Here is a 22,504-nt window from a genome sequence, read left to right as displayed (position 1 = left end):
CTATGTACTGCAGAGCCACTACACCTCAGCGGCCGCCGTTCTCTCTTTAATACTTTTATGTTAATCTCAGTGAATAAAAATGTTACGTTTTTACAAGCTTTTATTTAACTTCCCTTACATATGTATATCTCCTTGAATTTTATTGTCAATTCTAACCGATGAGCTAGAGACTTGGGACTTTAAACTTAGCTCAAACCCCGATGACAATGTAATATGAAGGACGAATTAATCCACTAGGTGGCACAGGTCTAGAGATGTTCAAAAACCCGTATTTATGGTCCGATATGGTTAATATTTGGAATGCATATATATTACTTTCATGGAAGGCTAGGCACCTTTGTTTTATTTTATTTGTAATAACTTATTAGGGCGTATTCATAGTCAAAATTAAATTCATACCTAAAGCTACTTGCGGCTTTTTGACGTAATATTTAATGGGTTATCTGTCAAAAGCGCTACATTTAACTTCAAGTACCAACTTAATTTTGCCTTTAAACCTCCTATTTTTTCAAAACAATCGATGTCACATCGATGTTTTCTTTTAATACATCGAAACCGTCGATGGTAGCAAACATCGATGTTTCTCCACCTCTAGTACAATTATGTTAAAATTATAGTACACATATTGTTGGAATATGTTCAATTACGAATTACCAATTATTTCTAATGCGTCGTCATCATAAATAGCTTCATTGCCCGCAATTTGCTCAGGCTGGCAAATGCTTAGTATTTTCCCGTCTATTGCTGTGCTGGGTATAGAAGCTCTTGTTCCACCGCCGGTTTTATAAATATCACGCCTTTCTGCAGCTAATCTCTTTTTTGAGTCCTTCTTCACATTCTCGTACTTCATCTTCAGCACCTTTGAGCTCTTATACACTTGACCAAACTTTGAGTTCAACTCGATCTCTATTTCCTTCCACACTTTCAATTTTTCTTCTGCGCTGACTCGATCAGTTTTTTTGCACTCCAGCACATTTTTATTTAGTTCTACTAATTCTAATAAAAAGCTCACTTTACTCGTTGAAAATGTATTACTTCTCACAGACATTTTTATTTATTTGTTCACAGCGTTTAATTTTTATGGAAATTTATCAAGCAATGGCGTCGAATTGTAAACATACAACAGCTGTTGTCGTATCTAGATAAAGAAAAAAACAGTGTTGCCCCAAAAAATGGCCAATGTTTACAGCGGCCTTAAACTCTCACTGAAAAACAGCTCTCCAGTTTAAACTCAGTTTAAATTTAAACTGAGTTTAACTAAACTTAGTTTAAACTGAGTTTAAACCATGCCTGAAGAACTGGCCCTAAGGATAAGATTCCTAGATACGAGAAATCTGACGTAATATACAAAATCTCATATAATGGCGACGGGTCCCACTTATGCGACAAAAGTATATGTGGGGACAACAAAAACTAAACTCAAAACAAGGATTTCCGCACACAAATCAAATATAAAGTTAAGGAACAGCTCAACTGACAATAATTCGGCCTTGTCAGCACACTGTAGGGATACGGGACACTATCCCGATTTCGATAATGTTGCCATTCTACAAGAAGAAAAGAACTATAATAAACGCTATATTTAGGAAATGTTACACATTACGAACACCCCTAATGAGAGAAGGATCAACTTTAAAACGGACACAGACAATTATGCAAATGTGTATCGCAATTTGGTGTTAAATCGGCAACAACAATCCTCAACGTAGGTGTTCCGTTCCGCCTTCCATAATCAACATTCGTTCCGTTTCCCCAACATACCTTCATAGAACAACAATAAAAAGCTGTGCTTTTACATGTACATTAAAGTGGTCCAAAAATGTATGTAAAAAAAATAAGGTCGGATTTTTAATGCCGCCACCCCCTAGGATTGTTATATACCGAAAAAAATATACCCATATTTTTTTTTTTGAAATTAAAAAAAATTAGGTAGTGCTCAAAGCGCTCAATGTTTTCCATGTATTTTATATGGAGAAAAAACCACTTTTCGTAGAAATAGTGTAGAATTCTTGAAAATCATTATTTTTCGATTGGAACTTTACTTATCTTCAGGAGATTCTCAGTAATAATACTCAATTGTTTCTTTAACAATTTTTTCATGGTAACTATATTTTATAGGCCCTCCAAAGCCCTTAGAAAATGCAATGGGGGACCAATAAAAAATCTTTAATCATAAAAAATTGTTAAATAAACAGTTGGATATTAATACTGGAAGTCTCTTGAAGAGAACCACAGTTTTCCGGTCGAAAAATATTGATTTTCAAGAGTTTTATACCATTTCAACGAAAAATTGTTTTTTCTCCATATAAAATACATGGAAAACTTTGAGCGCTTTGAGCACACCCAAAATATTTTTTGATTTCAAAATAAAAAATAGGGGTATATTTTTTTCGATATAGATCAATCCTAGAGTGTGCCGGCATTAAAACTCCGACTTTATTTTTTTTTGGACCACTCTAATGTACATATACATATTGTCTTCCTGCTCAATGTAACGAGTATTGTTCTTTGTATGTTTTTTGTTTGCAATTACGGTATTTGTAATTGTTTACTTCTTATGTTTATATTTATTTGCCTAAAACTTCACTTGATTAACTTTTATTTCTGTACGCCTAATTAGTCCACCAGGCACAATCAAGAGTGTAAGTTGTGTTTAATGTTTGTTAGTAATAATAAGTTATCGTGTTTGTATATTTACAGTCCTGAAGATGACCTCAGATTGAGGTCGAAATATCGACAATTAAAATATCAATAGAACGAAGTTTTGCATTTTATTTAATTGCTGGGCCTCGAGCTTGTTAAAATATGTTTCATAATTTAAAATTCAAAGGCCAACAACAAAAACAAATATTTAAAGGTAAAACCAGGGATGGAATTTCAAAATTCAAAATGTGCCTAATGGTCTTTAAAAATTGTGCCGAAAAGAAGATGAAAGTGCTACAAAATTAAAATTTCTTTCTTTTAACGCCTTTTAAGAAATAGTATTTTTAAAATACACTTAGACATATATACATAAATTCATAGCAAAATTACACAGTATTCTAATTAGGAAGGGGAATACATCGAAATATAGCTATTCTGACGTGTTTACACATATATCTACCTATATGCGAAATAATGGCAGTGAGACATTTTGACCAGTTTCACCAATTGATTCATTTTTTATTGATTTTATATAGAAGTCTAACTAGGGTTGCCAGATTTTTTATGCGCGAAATCAGTACGTTGGACTTTTTCATGCTAAGAAATCAGTACTTTTCAGTACATTTTTATTCAAAGCAAAATTATGAATCTAAGTAACAGAAAATGCTTTAAAAGGCCAGAGTTCTTCTTTTTAACAATATTTTGGTACATAAATAAATAGTCAGTAGTAGTATTGAATATACCTTTCTCTCTTTGCGCCAAGAAACAAACGTTATACTTAAGATCCTCTCAATTGCATTGTTTGAGTGTGGTATTGAAAAAAAAAACAAAATTAAATACTTTTTCAAACTGTGAAAAAGCACCACTCTTTAAGGACGTCATCTATATTTCTTCATGGCTTAAAGAATTTTTTCAGCTACGCAGAAACTTTGAAAAAGTAAGAATTCGCTAAAAGGAGTATCTAACTCTATGGGCTGGTTTCTCCAACTCAACTTAACTTAGTTAAGCCAATTTTCTTGACTTAGTCAAGAATAAGCTGTGTAAGACGTAGGCTAACTTTTGACTTAAGTCCAAAAAGTGGCTAAACTAAGTTAAGTTGAGTTGGAGAAACCAGCCCTATGTCTTGTATGCAAAACTCTTTTACAATGTCAGAAAATTGAGAAAATAGTTTTCAGTTATAAACAAAAGCCATTCGAATATTCAAATTTGTTATTAAACTGAAAGTTATTTTCGAGATAACTATGACACAAGGTTAACCACTGAGAACATATTTGAAGTTTGCTAACATAACAAAACTGTTTTCGAATTTTCAAACTCAAAAATACATTCTCACGTTCAGTCACAAATAAAAAAAATAAATTTGATTATTTTCATCTATTTGTTTTTTATTTTACTTTTATTTGGCATTTGAGTTGCTCTGAAAATTTCAATTTTATAAAGTAGACAAACTTCAAAAAATAAACGACGAATTGAGCGAGCGGTTTTCCCCAAAATGTATTCAACAAAGTGTGATTGATTTTGAAATTGCCCTCATAAGAAGCAGGCTATAATGTCAAATTGAAATGAATTGTTAACCTATTTAAAAATATTTTTTCTTCAAATTTCAATTTGTTTAAAAAAAATTTACACAAAAATTTTTCAAGCAACAAATTTTCTTAATAAACGTGAAATTGTTAAGAGATAAACCGCCGAGGAGAGCAAGTAAGCACATTTAAAGTTTGGTAATAAGTAAATATGTACGTTCGACTTTTCTTAAATATTTAATGTAAGGAAACCAAGATGAAACGGAGCAAAACTTTTGAACGGTGCGCTGTATGCAATAGAAATCAGGACACGAAAATAGAGCGATGTTTTAAACCACCTAGTTGCGAGTTAAGACGGCAGCGATGTGTGTTGTACTACGTGATTCATCTCGCGTTTGTGAAAACCATTTCAAGGAAAGTGATTTCATTTGTTGTCCGTGCGAGTCAAGCACTTTCAAACGAGCTCATTTAAAACAAACTATTTCGCATAAAAAAAATTTATTTTCAAAATTGTTAGAGTTAAGCTCTCATATTTATAAAATTGGAAATAAATGTAAAATTATACTTCTATTTAAATATAAAAATAAACGCACAAACTTGGGCAATTAAAAACAAGAAAATTGCTAAAACGATTTTATAAACAATTTTTTTTATTTTATTGAGAAAATATATATATTCCAGGTAATGAAAGTAAAACAAAACTATAATCAAAATAAAAGCTTTGGTATCAGTGCTGACATGATACATGCATCACTAAGGGTTAATTCGTTTGTTTATACTTTTTGACATTATAGTACCTTAAAAGAGAGCCGCACTGAGTTGTCAATCACACCTTGTTTAATACACCTTGGTTTTACCCAAGGCATATTTAACAAGGCAGAAGTGACAACTTGCTCGAACTCTCTTGTAGCTAGTTATAATGTCAAAAAACTTTAAACAAACAAATTAACCCTATGAGGTGCGCGTGCTATGTTTGCTACAAATTAGCATCAATTGAACCTCATCATGGTGAAATTATACCAGGTGTAGTAATAAGAGCGAAATGAAAGATTTGACCCTATCTTATTTGAAAATTTGCCTTTAAAAATTTGTATAAAATAGCCGTATGTCAACAAAATAAAGCGAGAAAGCTTTTTTATTACTTCACCTGCTTATAATTTCACCATTGAAATGCATCAGCATAAATACATACATATGTATGTATGTATACTGGTTTTAAGGATTCCCAGCAAAGAATCGGTAATCGCTTTTAGTGGTAAGTTGTTCTAGAAGGTATAGCGTTATAATGCCTTCGAATTTTTTCGCTTGTTTTAGGCATTGCCGGTAATGCAAAGTAGAATGTCCTAAAGCTGGGATACTTGATAGTTGAAAACTGTCGATTTTAGCAAGACTTCACAATGTCTCTTCTTTACATCTCTACACATTACAATCTGTGATACAAGTAGCCATAAGTATGTTTATTTGTGGTATTTTGACAATGGTTTACCAGATGTATAAATCTGTGATATATGTGGTAGATATGTATAGTTGTAGAAGCCGGTCTGTGATACCGTGCGTATATTTAGCCAACCAACGATAACTACGGGAAAGACAATGAGACCGAAACCACAAGTAAAGTAATAGGCCCGGCTTTAGGTCGTAGGTCGAAGCCACACGTAAGGCATAACCATAAACACTGGGGACAGTCCGTGCTCTTTAATTTTCTTACGCCCACGCTGCATGCTGCAGGCAACATCGGCGAAGGCGAGCCTGTAGCGCCAGTCTGTCAGGATATGAGTAGCACCCATGCAACATCCAAGCAACATTATCGCAACACATCACCAAGTCCCTAGCAACACCCAGCAAGTCTTGTATAGCAACGTATATGTGTGTGTGTTGGAAACAACAGAGATACACTTGCGTATGTATTGTATGTTAAAGCTATAAATGTTCGTCTTAATGTAAATCTACCCTGCAGGGAAACCGCGGACTAGTGAATCAAATTTCTAGTTCCGTACTAGGTCTTTATCGCCAAAAAGGAACTGGTCCGATAGGAACTAGATCCCCACCAGTCCAAAATCGGCGAAAAGTGGTACTTTTAAGAAACTAATCTTTTCAGTTTTTTTCACTACAAATCTATATCTAAAGTGACGAATTTAGAATTGGTTCGGAACTATAGAAAAAGGGATGCAGAACGAACTAGATCCTATTTGTCGAATTTAGAACTATTTCGGAACTATCGAATAAGGGATGCAGCGGGGGGCTTGTTTACTTTACATAGATATGTGTTCGGCGGCTTTTTCGTTCAAATACGCTGCTATTCTGTGCTTCGCAGATGCTATTTCATAGATTGGTAATACAAAACAAAGCTTTGTGTTAACATATTAACATCTTTGGGCCGTCTGGAATCTAATTAATAACAGTCAGCACCTCTGCAAAGTCAGCTACAGCAAGGTATGTGAACGTACATTTCTTACAATCATTCAAACAAATTTAATTTCAAATTGAAAAAAACGTTTCTTTGAAAATAATGTAAAATCGCACACGACAGAACTGAAAGGTTGAAAAATCATGATACTTTTTTCTTTCGTCTGTCGATTTTAGAACTGGTTCGGAACTATAGAATTTAGGACTAGTTCGGAACTATCGAAAAAGGGATGCAGCGGGGGGCAATTGACACTTCCTAGGACATCGCCATGTTAAATTCGCCAGTTGCTTGCATGCAAAAGAGATTTATCGCGAACCAGTACTGGGTCTAAATGTACTAGAAGCGCCCCAGTTCAGAACTAGAGACTTTCCCCACAGGGTACATATGTGTGTATGGGTGTGAGTGGAGTGAAAGTTGGAGGGTGAAAGGATGCGTGTGCGTGTGGCCGTCAATCGTGTTGAGTGAAAGTGGCGTCGTGAAAGGAAATTTCAAAAGGCGGTCAAAGCGGTAGGGTACGATCACCAAGCGAAGATTGGCTTTGATCACATCGAAAGGTACATGGGCGACGGAAAGTTCAAAGGCGGAAAGTTTGTTGTCAGAAAAAAACCGAGAAAGTTAACAGAAAGTCCCGGTAGCTATTGTGTGAAAGTTTCAACCCGTTAAAACGGATTAAAACTGCGGTTTTTTAAACGACAGCGAAATCCTGCCTAGTAGAGGTAAGTCTGTGCCGGGAAACTTTAGATAAGCTTAAATAATTCGACGAAATGAAATTTAAATAAATTAAAGTAAAAGCACAGCTAAGCGATAGCATTAAATTCAATTAATATGAGTTCAACTGAAATAAGATAAACTTGAAATTGAAGTAAGATAAAATAAAATTAAATTTAAATAGAATGAAAATAGAATGAAATGAACTCAAATAAAATAAAATTGATCTAGCTCAGATCGAAATAAAATGTACCTACTTATGTACATATGTATGTGCGTACGTCTATTGTGGATATAGATACATATGTGCGTGTGTTTGTTGCAAAGACGAACACAAGCGCGTATGTAAATATATACACAAATGTTAACACAAAAAATCCAAATCCACGTACAAACAGACGAACTAAGGCAGAGTTTCAAATCTTTTAGGTCCTCGCCAGGCAGGGGTGTGAGAAAGGCCTCTATTTAAACCAAATGCCCAGCGCCTTATACGGTGAACATAAGCACCTACTTATGTACAAATATCATACATAAGAACGGGTCAACAACCTGAAACTTCTTCTTCTTCTTATTTGGCGCTGTAACCGCCTAAGCGATTTTGGCCGAGTCCAAAACAGCACGCCAGTCATTTCTCTTCTGTGCTAACTGACGCCAATTGAAAATGCCAAGTGAAGCCAAGTCCTTCTCCACCTGGTCTTTCCAACGCAGAGGAGGCCTTCCTCTTCCTCTGTTCCCAGCATCGCGGCCCGCGTTGAATATTTTCAGAGCAGGAGCGTTTCTGTCCATCCGAACGACATGGCCAAGCCAGCGGAGCCGCTGAATTTTAATTCGCTGCACTATGTCTATATCGTTGTAAAGCTCATACAGCTCATCGTTAAATCGTCTGCGATATTCGCCATCACCAACGCGTAAAGGTCCGTAAATCTTTCGCAGAATCTTTCTCTCGAAAACTCCAAGAGCCGCCTCATCAGATGCTTTCATTGTCCATGCTTCCGCGCCATACACCAGCACAGGCATGATGAGTGACTTATAGAGTGTGATCTTTGTACGACGAGAGAGGACTTTACTTCTCAATTGCCTACTCAGCCCAAAGTAGCACTTGTTGGCAAGAGTGATTCTCCGTTGGATTTCAAGGCTGACATTATTATTGGTGTTAATGCTGGTTCCCAAATAAACGAAGTCGTCTACTTTTTCAAACTTGTAACTGTCAACAGTGACGTGGGTGCCAAGACGCGTATGCTCTGACTGTTTGTGTGCTGACAGGAGATACTTCGTTTTGTCCTCGTTCACCACCAGACCCATTCGCTTTGCTTCTCTATCCAATCCCGAGAAGGCAGAACAGACGTAGCCCTTGTTTTTACCGATAATATCGATGTCGTCGGCATACGCCAGCAATTGTACGCTCTTATAAAGTATTGTGCCTGAGCGGTTCAGTTCTGCGGCTCTTATTATCTTCTCCAACATAAGATTAAAGAAATCACACGAAAGGGGGTCCCCTTGTCTGAAACCTCGTTTGGTATCAAACGGCTCGGAGAGGTCCTTCCCTATTCTGACGGAGCTGGTGGTATTGCTCAACGTCATTTTACACAGCCGTATTAGTTTCGCGGGGATACCAAATTCAGACATCGCGGCATAAAGGCAACTTCTCTTCGTGCTGTCGAAAGCGGCTTTGAAATCGACAAATAGATGGTGTGTGTCGATCCTATTCTCGCGGGTCTTTTCCAAGATTTGGCGTATTGTGAATACCTGATCTATGGTGGATTTTCCAGGCCTAAAGCCACACTGATAAGGTCCAATCAGCTCGTTGACGGTGGGCTTCAGTCTTTCGCACAATACGCTCGATAAGACCTTGTAACCTATGCTTAGAAGGCTAATTCCGCGGTAGTTGGCGCGTATGGCGGGGTCGCCTTTCTTGTGGATTGGGCAGAGCACACTTAAATTCCAGTCGTCGGGCATGCGTTCATCTGACCATATTCTGCATACGAGCTGATGCATGCACCTCATCAGCTCCTCGCCGCCGTACTTGAATAGCTCGGCTGGCAGGCCGTCAGCTCCAGCAGCTTTGTTGTTTTTCAGCCGCGTAATCGCTATTCGTACCTCGTCATAGTCAGGCGGTGGGACAGCTACTCCATCATCATCGACTGGGGACTCGGGTTCGTCTTCCTCACTACTTTCAGCGCTGCTACCATTCAGTAGGTTATAAAAGTGTTCCCTCCATAATTTAAGTATATTCTGGACATCGGTCACTAGGTCGCCATTGTTGTTCTTACAGGAGTTCGCCCCGGTCTTGAAACCTTCCGTAAGTCGCCTAACCCTCTGGTAGAATTTTCGGGCGTTCTTCCTGTCGGCCAGCATCTCAAGCTCTTCGCACTCACGTATTTCGGCCTCTCTCTTCTTATTACGGCAAATACGTCTCGCTTCCTTCTTCAGTTCCCTATAACGGTCCCACATGGCTCGCGTTGCGCCCGATCGCAGCGTGGCCCTGTAGGCGGCATCTTTTTTCTCTGCGGCTTCTTGACATTCCTCATCGTACCAGTTGTTCTTTCGGGCTCGCTGAAATCCAACTACTTCTTCGGCGGCGGTACTTAATGATCGGGAAATGTGGTTCCACTGCTCGCGTACGTCGGATTGTTGAAGAGTGCTCTCAGAGAGCAGGTGTGTGAGTCGAGTGGCGAATAAATTGGCCGTCTGTTGTGATTGCAGCTTTTCGACGTTAAGCTTTCCTTGCATTGTTGGGCGCACATTTTTTGCTGCACAGAGGCGGGTGCGTATCTTGGCTACAACAAGATAGTGGTCCGAGTCGATGTTTGGCCCTCGGAGTGTACGTACGTCCAAAACGCTTGAAGCATGCCTTCCGTCTATCACAACATGATCGATTTGGTTTCTCGTTTTTCGATCTGGAGACAGCCATGTAGCTTGGTGGATGTTCTTATGCTGGAACCTAGTACTACATATTACCATATTTCGGGCCCCGGCGAAGTCGATCAGCCTCAGTCCGTTATCGGACGTTTCGTCGTGGAGGCTGAATTTTCCGACAGTGGCGCCAAAGATCCCTTCCTTGCCCACCTTGGCATTAAAATCGCCAAGCACGATTTTGACATCGTGTCGGGGGCAGCGCTCATATGTACGTTCCAAGCGCTCATAGAAGAGATCCTTGGACGCTTCATCCTTCTCTTCCGTCGGGGCATGGGCGCAGATGAGCGAGATGTTGAAGAATCTAGCTTTGATGCGGATTGTGGCTAGACGATCGTCCACCGGGGTGAACGCCAGTACTCGGCGACGGAGTCTCTCTCCTACCACGAATCCAACACCGAATTTGCGCTCCTTTACGTGGCAACTGTAATAGACGTCGCAAGGCTTCACGCTTACTTTACCTTGCCCCGTCCATCGCATTTCTTGGATGGCGGTGATGTCAGCCTTTGTCTTCCCGAGGACATCAACCAGCCGGGCAGAGGCACCTTCCCCATTAAGGGTCCGGATATTCCAGGTGCATACCCTTAAATCATAGTCCTTTATACGTTTGCCGTGGTCGTCATCAGAAAAAGGGGGTCTCATCCGAGGCTTGTTGGAATTTTTCACATCCTGAAACGGCATAGGATTTAAACCATTTACATAAGAAACATAAAAAGCGATCAGATTCAGCGGATTGAGAGGGAGAAAGGGAGGCGTTTACATATCCGCATACATCTATGCACCAGAGCGCCAGACGTCGCGGGAATATTTTTCCACCGCTCCATCATAGCGCTCCGCTGAGCGCAACATCAGTTCCAGTGCGCTCACTAGAATTTGGGCACCTGGGAGCAGAGGGGGGTGCACCCACGAGGCAGCCATAACCTCAAATCTTTTAATTTTGGTAGTGAATATATTTATATTTGGAATTTATGATTATATGTGTATGTATGCTAGTGACATTGCATTTCAGCTACCCCATCTCCTAGATGCAGGCGCCTCTATCGGAAGAGAGATCGGTAAGTGATAGAGTGTAAGTTATCTACATATAAACATGGAACCAATGTTTTAACATTCGAAGCGAGGGAGAGCATAGCCAGATTCAGCCTAGCAAAAATAGGAACAAAGAGGAATAGTTGGAATAATTTTTATATACGTATGTGCATACATATGTATACTTTTCTTGTTATGAATGCAAGAGGAAAATATAAGCGGATAAATAAACTGCATTTATTGTCTTTACAGAGAAGAAGATTCACAAGCATATATGTATATACATACAGTTCGTATTGTGACTGTTCAAATATTGATAGTAGTTCAGAGATAGTATAAATTAAAGATATTAATTAATGAAATTTTTGAAATACCTTTGTAATTAAATTTTATAGTGTAAATATTCTTGTACATATTTATGAAGAAAGAAGATGGTTTGATAGTTTGGATTTATCTGATTGATAAGGGCACAAATATGAATAATTAGACGCATTCTGTTGGTGTGAGGTGTTGCACGGGAGCAACTATGGTACAGGGGTGTGTTGACGTATTAACGATACTGACATGCGACCAGACAGAACTTAGATCTACATAAGTACGAGTGTCAGGTTTAGGGGACCTTGCGGAGTAGTTGGAGTCGTAGCAAGGTCCATGACTGCTCTGGGAATTGAGCAGATGGGGAGGGATGACTCCGCCTGACCGGACTGGTTTCTACTCTTCGCTTTCCTTCTATCCTTCGCCTACACTCTCCTCCTCTATAAGGCATGAATCAATTTTGTTTATGTGGTTGCAGACGAGGTAGGTGGTAAAGGTGGTGACGAATAAAGGTATCCATTTTTGACAACCAACGAACACTCAATTGGACGCAAGAAAAGAAATTTGTCTGTAGTAATAGAAATCGCCGATTTGTAGGAAAATATTTCCACTAACCGCTTAGCCCGAAATAAGCATAGTTCTTATAAGAACAACAAAGGTATTGTATATTTAAGTAATGACTTATCTATTTTCCAGCCATGTGAAACTGTTGAGTACGCAATTACGTATATATGCGTATATGCAAAAGAAATGTGCAAGTCACTCGCCACCCAACTTATAAAAAAATGTCATGTACGTGTCTAAATAATTAAAATTCACAATATGCAATTTGTAAATTTCTGATGAAAAAATTGTGTTCAAGCGCGGCTGTGATTTTGTGCAACAAACAAATAAATGGGGGAAACAACCCAGTGAAGTGATCAGCAATATGTACAAGCGCGCCACTAATAATAGACAAGTGCAATGAGAAAAGAAACCAAGGAGTTTCGCAAAATATACTTGAAGTTACGCGATTAATAAAATGCAAATAAAAGTGAAAGCCAGTAAAATGAGAAAAACTAAATTCTGTGCTTTGCAAGAAAAGAATAAATTTTATCAATCTTGTGCTTCGGTAGATGCGACTGATATTTTTACACAAACAACACCGTATAAAGAATCAAAATAAACGTTCGCGCAATTCGTTAATGTTAGCCGATACACTAATAAACGTGAAAATGTTCTATTGTTTTTTTGTTTTCGGAAAAATATTAAGCACTGAGTTTTCGCCCCTTTTTATTTTTACAAAATAATCACGCGCGTTTTGTTTTTTTGTTAAGATTCGTACACACACAAGTGCAATGAAATTCAACCACGTACTTTAATGTGTTGTTATATGCCGTGTAGTGCGATATGCTGGTTTGTTAAAAAATGTGTCGCTGAAACTAGTGGTGCTGTGATGCAAACGTGATGCTGTGATGCAAACGTGCTGCTTGTGGTCAATGTGATGCAGCCGGTTAAGCAATTTGAACAGCCGGTTAAGCGATGAACCAAACAATCGCTGCTTGAGTAACAAACCGAAGAAAAACGCTTGATGTAGCTCTTGTGGCACGTTGGTTGTGGTGCGAAAAACTCAGGTTGTAGATGTAGACGAACGTGATGCTGTCGTGACCAATGTGGAACAATGTGGCGATCGGTTGAGGCAGTTGAAAACACTCAGATGTGATGCTGTGTGGACTGTATAATGTGGTTACTTTTTAGGCTCGAAGACCAATATTTACGCAGGTGGCGTCGCACAAAGTGGTTTTAGAACAGTGAAATCAAAGGTCGTTTTATTTTTAGTTATCTGTGCGTTTAAATATTTTGATACACAAGAATTGGCTTACCAAACGAGATGTGACAGCTGCGATATCTCCTTTCAGACGGTCTTCTGAGAAGTGAAAAAGTGCTAACAAACGAAAAGGTATGTAGCCCACCGCACAGTAACTTTCGTTAAGTTTCCCCTCAGCTAAGTTACCGTACAGTGGGGCTTATTGTTAGCGGCTGGAAAGTTAGCCGCAACTTATATATGTGTTTGTATGCTCTTACATCAAGTGACAAAACGCGTATTAGGGTGGTGCAATATATTTAGGTCGCGGACCTAAACAATGTGATTTTTTGTTATATATTGGAATACATAAGTTTCTATAAATTATGATTATGCCAAAAGAGGATGACTTGTGCCAAAAGTGCCTCTGAGAATGGAAGTGCCAAAAATGGCACTATTGTGCCTACTTTTCCATCTCTGGGTAAAACCGCTCGCTCAATTCGTCTGCCATCAATCATTTTTTGAAGTTTGTCTACGTTATAAAATTGAAGTTATCAGTGCAACTCAAATGCCAGATTAAAGTAAAACAAAAAACAAATAGATGAAAATATTAAAATTTTCTTTTATTTGAGACTGAAAGTGAGGCTGCATTTGTGAGACTGAAAATTTGAAAACATTTGTGTTATGTTAGCAAACTTCCAAAAATGTTCAGGCTGCCTCTCAGCGGTGTTACCTTCACATTTTTTCGAAAACTAAGATATATTTAGTATGGTGTTAAACATCGGGATTTTTCAAAAAGTAAAAATTTTTGCGGATTTTACGGCAATATTTTTTTTTTAAGGCGACACACCTCTAGAATTGAGCGTGGCAATTACAGGACTAAAGTTAGCTAAGCGCAGATTTTATTGCGGATTTCGGCAGAATATCCCTTCGTTAACAATATTTTTATAGAGAATTAAGCAAGGATTATGATGGTATAATTCTAAATCCCTAATTTACTGGTATTCACTATGCAAATCAACTTCAAAAAGTTCAATTGTTAATAGCTAAGTTAGCTTTAGGAGAATCTTGACCATCTTATATATAGAAATATTAAGCCCCTCTCTACAATGGGCGGAACCCGAGATATTACGTTTTGAAGAAGTACGTGATTAGTCAGAATCATGAAAAAATGCAAACTTTGACAGATCATATCTCCATAGGAAAAATGCGAAAAAAATAATTCCTCGAACACGTGTTAGCTTATTTCATGCATAGAGCCCAAAAAAAAATTAAGCCAATCGAAATTGTGACACCAAATTTGGTGTCCGATATGAAAAAGTATGTCTCATATATGTGTGTGGCCATAAGTGGACGGTACCACTCCCATTTTCCAAAATTTTTTTATAAACGAATTTTTTGCAAAAAAATATTGTAAACATCAATTTTGAATAAATTAGCGTTAGTAGTTACTGATTTGTCGAAGATTTCGCATTTCTCGTGGGCTATTTTTTAGTATTGTCCGATTTTAAAAATTTTCAGCCGTTTAATATGTTTTACTAAGACCAACAACTGTACACCAAGAGATCATTGCAAATATAAATTTTGAGTGAATAAGCTTCAGTAGTTACCAAAATATCGCAGTTTCCATATTTCTGAAAGCTATCGTTATATGCCAGGTAGGCGTGGTTATTATTTGATTTTGCCCATTTTCAATACCATCGGTCCTTGGCTCAAAAAAGCACCCGTACCAAGTTTCGTTAATATACATATCTAAATTTGTCCTCTAGTTTTCGTGTGCGCAGACGGACAGACTGGCACGGCTTAATCGCTTAATTTTTTCCTTCTGAGCATTTATGTATACACTTGTACATACATATATATCTATCTTTTACAAAAGAGAATTCATATCAATTGACATTTTGGCACGTCACCATAATGAAACATAAACATAGTAATACTTAACTAGGCGTTTGTTATTTTCTTATTCGACTACCGAATTGCTTATAGGGTAAGTTCTATGCATAGGTTTTTTCTGTGTGGATAACTTACCCATATCATCCTCTGGTTGGGAGAAATAGTTGATTAAATCTTCAAGGCACATGACCATCTCATTTAGATTGACCTTTTGAAAGAATATTGAGTGACGCCGATTGGACTGCAGTGTTTCTAAAGCACTAAAAAATATAAGTTTTACTAAATATGAATGCAAATTGAAGTTTTCAAATTAAGGGTTTACAAGGGAGTAGGTATTTTACACTCAGAAAAAGGTTTAGTTATAATTACCAAGATTTAGTTATAGTGACCAAGTGGCATAGATGGATATGGCGAAATAAATATCTAGTTCCCGAAAGTCTGCAATTTACTTGAGACTTCTAGTTGGGACAAATGTATATTTGTTAATAATTACAAAAAGAGTACCTTGAGTGGGCAATATCATTAGTTGAATAAAATAATTGTAGAGCAAATATAAACAATGCTTTGGTTGATACAAGTTTTCAATAAATTTTGTGAACTTGCTGTAGACGTGAATCAGCTAACCGTTTATTATTGGAAAAAAGTTTCAGTTTGACACAAATCAAAATTTACTCGATGGTTGTTGTGTTAACTTTCTTCTTTTATTTGCAGATATTATAAAAAATACATACATATTTACATAAATAGTTACTGGTGTAAATAATACATATGTATATGGTGGTAAGAATTTCCTAAAAAGAAACGATGAAACAGGAATAGTCGTGCGAAAACCCAGGTCAATATCGGCTGGAAGTGCTGCTTTAAGTATACTGCTTTGCTTTTTCCTTGGCTAAATAGATACTTTCAAATTATAATTCACATGAATTATATATCCACTGAGAAACCCCGGTTGGCATCAAACTTTATATTTTTAAATAACTATGCGCACACCGAAACAACTCGCGGCGATGGCAAAACTGAAACTGAGACAAACAAGCCTGGGCATGTCATAGCACACACTTTTCTTTCTCTACCTAGCGCAGTGATCCACATTAGGGATGCAAACGATGGATCGATATTTTTGAAACATCGATAATATCGGTTCAAACTTCGATGTTTGCCATCGATAATTTTCAATTTCGTAAAATCGCTAAATTTACGATAAATCGATGCCAGTTTCAGCGATGTTTTAACATCGACTTATGCTCCTAAAATTTTTGACTGGCGATGAATTTTAATACTTATTCTTTGAAGCAACATTTAGAAATTCCGAGTTTACTCTTATGTTTCGATATTAGAAATGCTTACTTGGTCATTGAAAAAGAGACGGCCTCCCGTTGAAATTTCAACAAAATTGGGTCTTGGAACTTTAGGCTCAACGAAGTTACAACGGCATGCATTTCTATTCTATTTATAGGAAGGGTAAAGGAATGGTAAATAAATAATGGGAATAATTGAATTACAGAGAGTTGAAATGAGTAGATGAGTAGTACAGAGAGTATTAAATTTTCCTAACAAATTTTGAACCATCGGAAACCATCGATATATCGATGTTTTTCTGGCGATGTATTTTAGCATCGATGTTCATTTTTCCGAAGCATCGAAACATCGATGTATCGATGTTACTCCCCAAAAATTTGCATCCCTAATCAACAAGCCATAGCTTACTGAGCGCTCTGTGACCACACGCGTGTTTCACCCAAGAATGATAGAATACAAGATTGCGCCGATCAGAGAGGATTTTTGAGAATAACTTTTGTGTAACGTCACACTGGTGCAATTGCGAGAGAAAAATGCCAAAACGTGAGCAAGAATAGAAGAAGAAGAAAAAATGTTGCAAGGAAAACGTAAACAAGTTGCACAAGTGTGATGTCATGCAAACCACGATTCTGTCAAATTCGTTACGAGAGGAATAGCGGTCCGAGATCGGCGCAACCTTTGTATTCTCTCAATCGTGTGTTTCACCCACATACGAACAGCGGTAGCGGAGCAATGATTTCTACGCACATAGTCTCATTCATTAAATCGTTTTTATGCTATGGTCGGCATACTAGCGCATTCAAAAGATTCAATAAGTGGGCCTGTATGCATTGCTTAGCTGGCGCTTTTCGTATGTGAAACACACATGTTCTCAGAGAGCGCTGATCATTATTTAGGGGTGGCTCACAATCATGAATATGTTCCGCTCTCAAACCAAATCGTGGTTGCCTCAACTAAGATTTGGTAACTATGACTAAACCATGTGTTGAAAGAAAGCTTATCTATAGTAGCAGAGCTTAATGACATCCTTTTATGAACCATACGCTAAGTTGAATAGAATTTGTAGAAATATGCTTCAAAAAAATATTTGTTAGTATTTACCAAACCCTTCAACTAAATTAACGATTTGGTACAACCTAGATGAATATTAGAAGCTTTAATATATTTAGTTATAATTACCAACCCATGGTAATTACCAACCATGGTAGGATTGGGATCCTTGGTCACAGTTCCCAAATATTGTAAAAATTCCGGAACTAAATATCTTTAGTTGTCGAAACGAATCCTTTTTCTCAGAGAAGGTATGTATTTCTTTTTTCCCTTTCTAATTGTTTGTACAAATTTTGATTTTTTTACCACTTGAGTAAAACTTATCATTTCTTGGTGCTGAATCCAAATCTGGCCGTACATTTGCTCTAGTACTAGAATTTTTAGATATCCTACCCCCAGATTGCCAAAAACACGGCTTTTTTTGCGATATTTGAGGTTATATAATGAGAACATTAAATTTTTTGCTCATTTCTACTTAGGGCATTATTCTCGTTTGTGGCGATTCGATTTTTCTTTCTCGAGATATACTAGTTTTAATAGTCCTTCGGTATTACGTCGTAAGCATGAGTCATCATAGCATGTGTAGAGGCTATTCAATCGTTATAAGCGAAAACGTTTTGTGTATTGATTTATGCATGTATTCTTGTAAATATTGTTAATTTTTTGCTATTGTTAAATACAAACTTACGAAAAAAGCATCTTTTGATTAAAAAAAAATGGTGCTTTAATTTGGTAAAACGCTTTTTTTTCGAGTTTTTGGTGCTTTCTGAAAATCAAAAGTTGCCCAGACTTGTTTGTCTCAGTTTCAGTTTTGCCATCGCCGCGAGTTTCGGTGTGCGCATAGTTATTTAAAAATATAGGCCCGTAGCTATAGTCAAAATAAAGTCGACCTTAAAGTTAAAAGCAGGTTTTTTTGACAGATATCCCATTGAAAGTTATGTCAAAAAGGTGCTTTTAACTTTAGAGTCGACTTTATTTTGACTATAACTACGGGCCATAAAGTTTGATGCCAACCGGGGTTTCTCAGTGAATATATAATTCACGTGAATTATAATTTGAAAGTATCTATTTAGCCAAGGAAAAAGCAAAGCAGTATACTTAAACCAGCACTTCCAGCAGATATTGACCTGGGTTTTCGCACGACTATTCCTGTTTCATCGTTTCTTTTTAGGAAATTCTTACCACCATATACATATGTATTATTTACACCAGTAACTATTTATGTAAATATGTATGTATTTTTTATGCTTAATATCTGCAAATAAAAGAAGAAAGTAAACACAACAACCATCGAGTAAGCGTTCCCACGACAGCCGGTTCTACGTACCGGAATGAGTCGGGTTTTACCCGACCAAGGGCTGTTGTTTCGGCGTTCTAACCCCGTTTAGGTCGGCGAAGTATCTCAGAAGTTGTCCGTCCATAGGGCTACATTCACTACGTATTCTTCTACTCAGGGCTGGCATCGAGTCAAACCCAGGGCCAGAAACCTACAACTGCTGTGTATGCCGGAGACGATTACACCACAACTCCACCTCAGTCAAGTGTAATGCCTGCGAGGGGTGGAGTCACCCCAGAGTCTGCTCGGGTCTACGGACACATTGACAGTGGACCACGTCGTACGTGGCCCTCTGTTGCTCAAACAGAGCAGCCTCCACGGCTAACCACAGTCCGCCCGAGCAGCCTCACACAGTCACCACAACACAACAACATAATAACACCACAGACCATACCACAGCCACGACAGACCACATAACACACACAACCGCACCACCACCCACACGCCGCCGCCAACAACTCCTGGTTCCCCCTACAATCTGCACGGTATGTCAGACCAGGATATTTTGTAATGTGACATCAGTCAAGTGCAACACCCACCTTGGCTGGTGCCACTTTAGGGCATGCTCAGGTCTGCGTACCACGCGAGACTGGACGAGGAACTTCGAGGGCCCGTGTTGCGCTGCTCGGTCGCAGACCCCAACTGCGACGCCTCCCGCCCCCACCACAGGGCGGCAACCATCACAGCAGCGCACACAGCCAACGGCAGTAAGAACACACATATCCCTTACACCCCACATCACAACACGTCTCCCGAACCACATGAAGCTCCTTCAATTTAACTGCAACGGGCTACAGAGCAAGATTGAGGAGATAACCCTCTTCATGTGTCGGCATGGTATATTGATAGCTGCGGTCCAAGAGACGAGGTTGCACAGCAATTCAACTTTGTTGAATTGCGCCGGGTACAACGTGCACCGTCGAGATCGCGAGCGAGATAATGGTGGTGGCTTAGCGTTCATCACGCACCACACCGTGCAGTATCGTCTAATCGAAGCAGACATCGACCGCAGGGATACCACCCTAGAATGTCAGGGCATCGCTATCCGCTCAGGCGATGTCGAGCTCGAAATATTTAACATATACATACCCCCTGTCACCTGCTGCCCGGCAGGATATCAGCCTGATATAGGTGCGCTCCTTAGAGGTGAAAACCGTATGGTAGTAGGTGACTTTAATGCGCACCACGATCTTTGGCACTCAAGCCTGTCAAACGATCGTAGGGGAACAGACTTGGCTGAGCAGATAGACGATTCGACATTCTGCACAATGAACGACGACGCACCCACCAGGATTATGGGTAACTGCAGTAGCTCGCCAGACATCACAATAGTCAGCGCTGGTCTGATAAAAAGCATAACATGGCGACCTATGCTGACTCTAGCATCAGACCACCTACCCATAGTCATCTCGATAGATAAACCAACCGACTTTGCCTCCGCCAAACACCGGACCTATATCAACTTTTCTAAAGCTGATTGGAAAGGTTACGCGGAGTTTACCGAAAACACCTTCACAGCGCTCCCCACACCAACCGACGTCCATCTCGGTGAACGTAAGTTCCGCAGGGCTGTCACTGATGCTGCAGCCCGCTTCATACCGGCAGGATGTATATCGGACCCACGTCCAAACTTCCCTGCCGAAGCGGCTGTTCTAGCCGATGAGCGTGATAGCCTTCGTCAGGCCGATCCCGGAGATCCCCGTATCAGGGATCTCAACGCGGAGATTCGGCAACTAGTAAACGTGCATAGCGGAAGAAGTGGGAGGAGCATCTGAAGACCTGTAATTTCACCTCTGGTGTGAGCACGCTTTGGTAAACCGTTAGGTCACTGTCTAATCCGACGAAGCACGACGACAGAGTCGAAATTTCCTTCGGCGACCATGCTTCGTCGGACCCGGAGCGATGCGCGAGCTATTTTAGCCGGCAGTTCATACTGCATCCTCCGGTGGACAAAGCCAAGCGTCGAGTGACCAGAAGGCTGCACAAACTGCCAACAACCTGTGCCCCCCTTGCTTTCACTTGCGGTGAAGTTCAGGTGGCCATCGGGAAGGCGAAAGCCTCCAAAGCCATGGGTCCCGACGGAATATGCATGCTGATGCTGAAAAATTTGGGTCCTGCGGGAGTAGCGTACCTAACGGAGGTCCTCAGCTTGTCAATGGCCACTCTAATCATCCCAGACATCTGGAAGGTGGGGAGAGTGGTCCCACTGCTCAAACTGGGCAAACCTGCCAACAAAGGCGATTCTTATCGTCCGATAACACTCCTTTCCCCGATAGCGAAGACACTCGAGGCCTTGCTACTCCCGTACTTTACAAACCACTTGACCCCAGCGAAGCATCGGCATGGTTTCCGTAAATTGCAAAGTACAACAACAGCACTTAACGCCATAAACACTCAGATAACTCGTGGCCTTAACCGAAACCGTCCCTGTGAGAGAACGATTCTAGTAGCGTTGGACTTATCAAAGGCGTTTGACACCGTCTGCCATTCCACGCTACTAGAAGATATAGAGGCCTCCACTCTCCCACAGAGGCTCAAACGGTGCTCGGCAAAATATCTGAGTGGTCGACATTCGTCGGTAATGTTTAGAGACAAAACGAGTAAACAACCACCAGAGGGAGTCTCGATTGTCTCTTATGCCTACGATTGCTCGATCATGGCGACTGGGAATGGAATTGATGACCTGTGTTCGAAAGTAAACGGGTATCTCTCCGAACTTTCTCGCTTCTTCACTGCAAAGTGTCTAGCCCTCTCCCCTACGAAATCCTCCGCGACCCTGTTCACAACCTGGACGAAGGAGGTCAGGCTACCGCTGGGGATTCACGTCGATGACACACCAATTCCGACGGTGAATAACCCCAAAATACTCGGAGTAACATTCGACAGCCTGCTTTCCTTCTCTGCGCACGCAACCGCTATTCTCAATAAAGTACAGAGACGCAACAAGGTCCTCAAGTCGCTAGCCGGCAGTACCTGGGGCAAAGACAAAGAAACGTTGCTGGCAACATACAAGGCAATAGGCCGGCCGGTTTTGAACTACGCAGCGCCAGTGTGGTCGCCAGGGACTAGTAGGACGCAGTGGACGAAGCTACAGACTGTACAGAACACCGCACTCAGGACAGCGACAGGATGCCTCCTGATGTCGCCTGAACACCATCTACACGGCGAGGCGCAAATGCTCCCCGTAAAGGAGCACAATATAATGCTCTGCAAGCAGTTCCTGATCGGGAGCCACAGAAGTGGCCACCCAAGCAGACAGCAGCTTGCAGAGGAGCCCTCGCCTCGGCACGTCAGGAGGCATCTATATGAACTGACAGACGAAGTCCAGAGGTTCATCAAGCAACCTCTGGACCCGACAGCTTACCGACAGGCCCTGAACGGCATTCACAGGGACTCAGTCTCGAGTTATGTAGACTCTAGACCTGTGAATGCCGTTCTAGGCATACCACCCCCGGACATAGACGAGACGGAGCTTCATCTGCCTCGGGAGACTCGCACAACACTTGCACAACTTCGCTCCGGCTACTGCAGCAGGTTGAACTCCTACCTGAGTAGGTTGAATGAGGATGTGCCGAATGAGTGTCCGGCATGCGGAGAGACCC

General features: G+C 39.9%; 1 protein-coding gene across 1 annotated transcript in view; it reads right to left on the bottom strand.

The window, feature by feature from the left end:
* The window catches only part of LOC118742255 (ryanodine receptor), a gene marked incomplete at its 3' end in the record, with an annotated part of 525,243 nt that overhangs the window by 383,124 nt on the left and 119,615 nt on the right, over positions 1 to 22,504 (bottom strand). The window contains 1 exon segment of the mRNA XM_036474193.1: positions 15,353 to 15,477. Coding sequence (XP_036330086.1) covers positions 15,353 to 15,477 — 125 coding nt within the window.

The sequence above is a fragment of the Rhagoletis pomonella genome, unplaced genomic scaffold (assembly GCF_013731165.1).
Source record: "Rhagoletis pomonella isolate Grant_MI unplaced genomic scaffold, Rhpom_1.0 Rhpom_scaffold_00007, whole genome shotgun sequence".
In the NCBI taxonomy this organism is placed as follows: domain Eukaryota; kingdom Metazoa; phylum Arthropoda; class Insecta; order Diptera; family Tephritidae; genus Rhagoletis; species Rhagoletis pomonella.
This window is presented reverse-complemented; position numbering and strand designations above follow the sequence as displayed.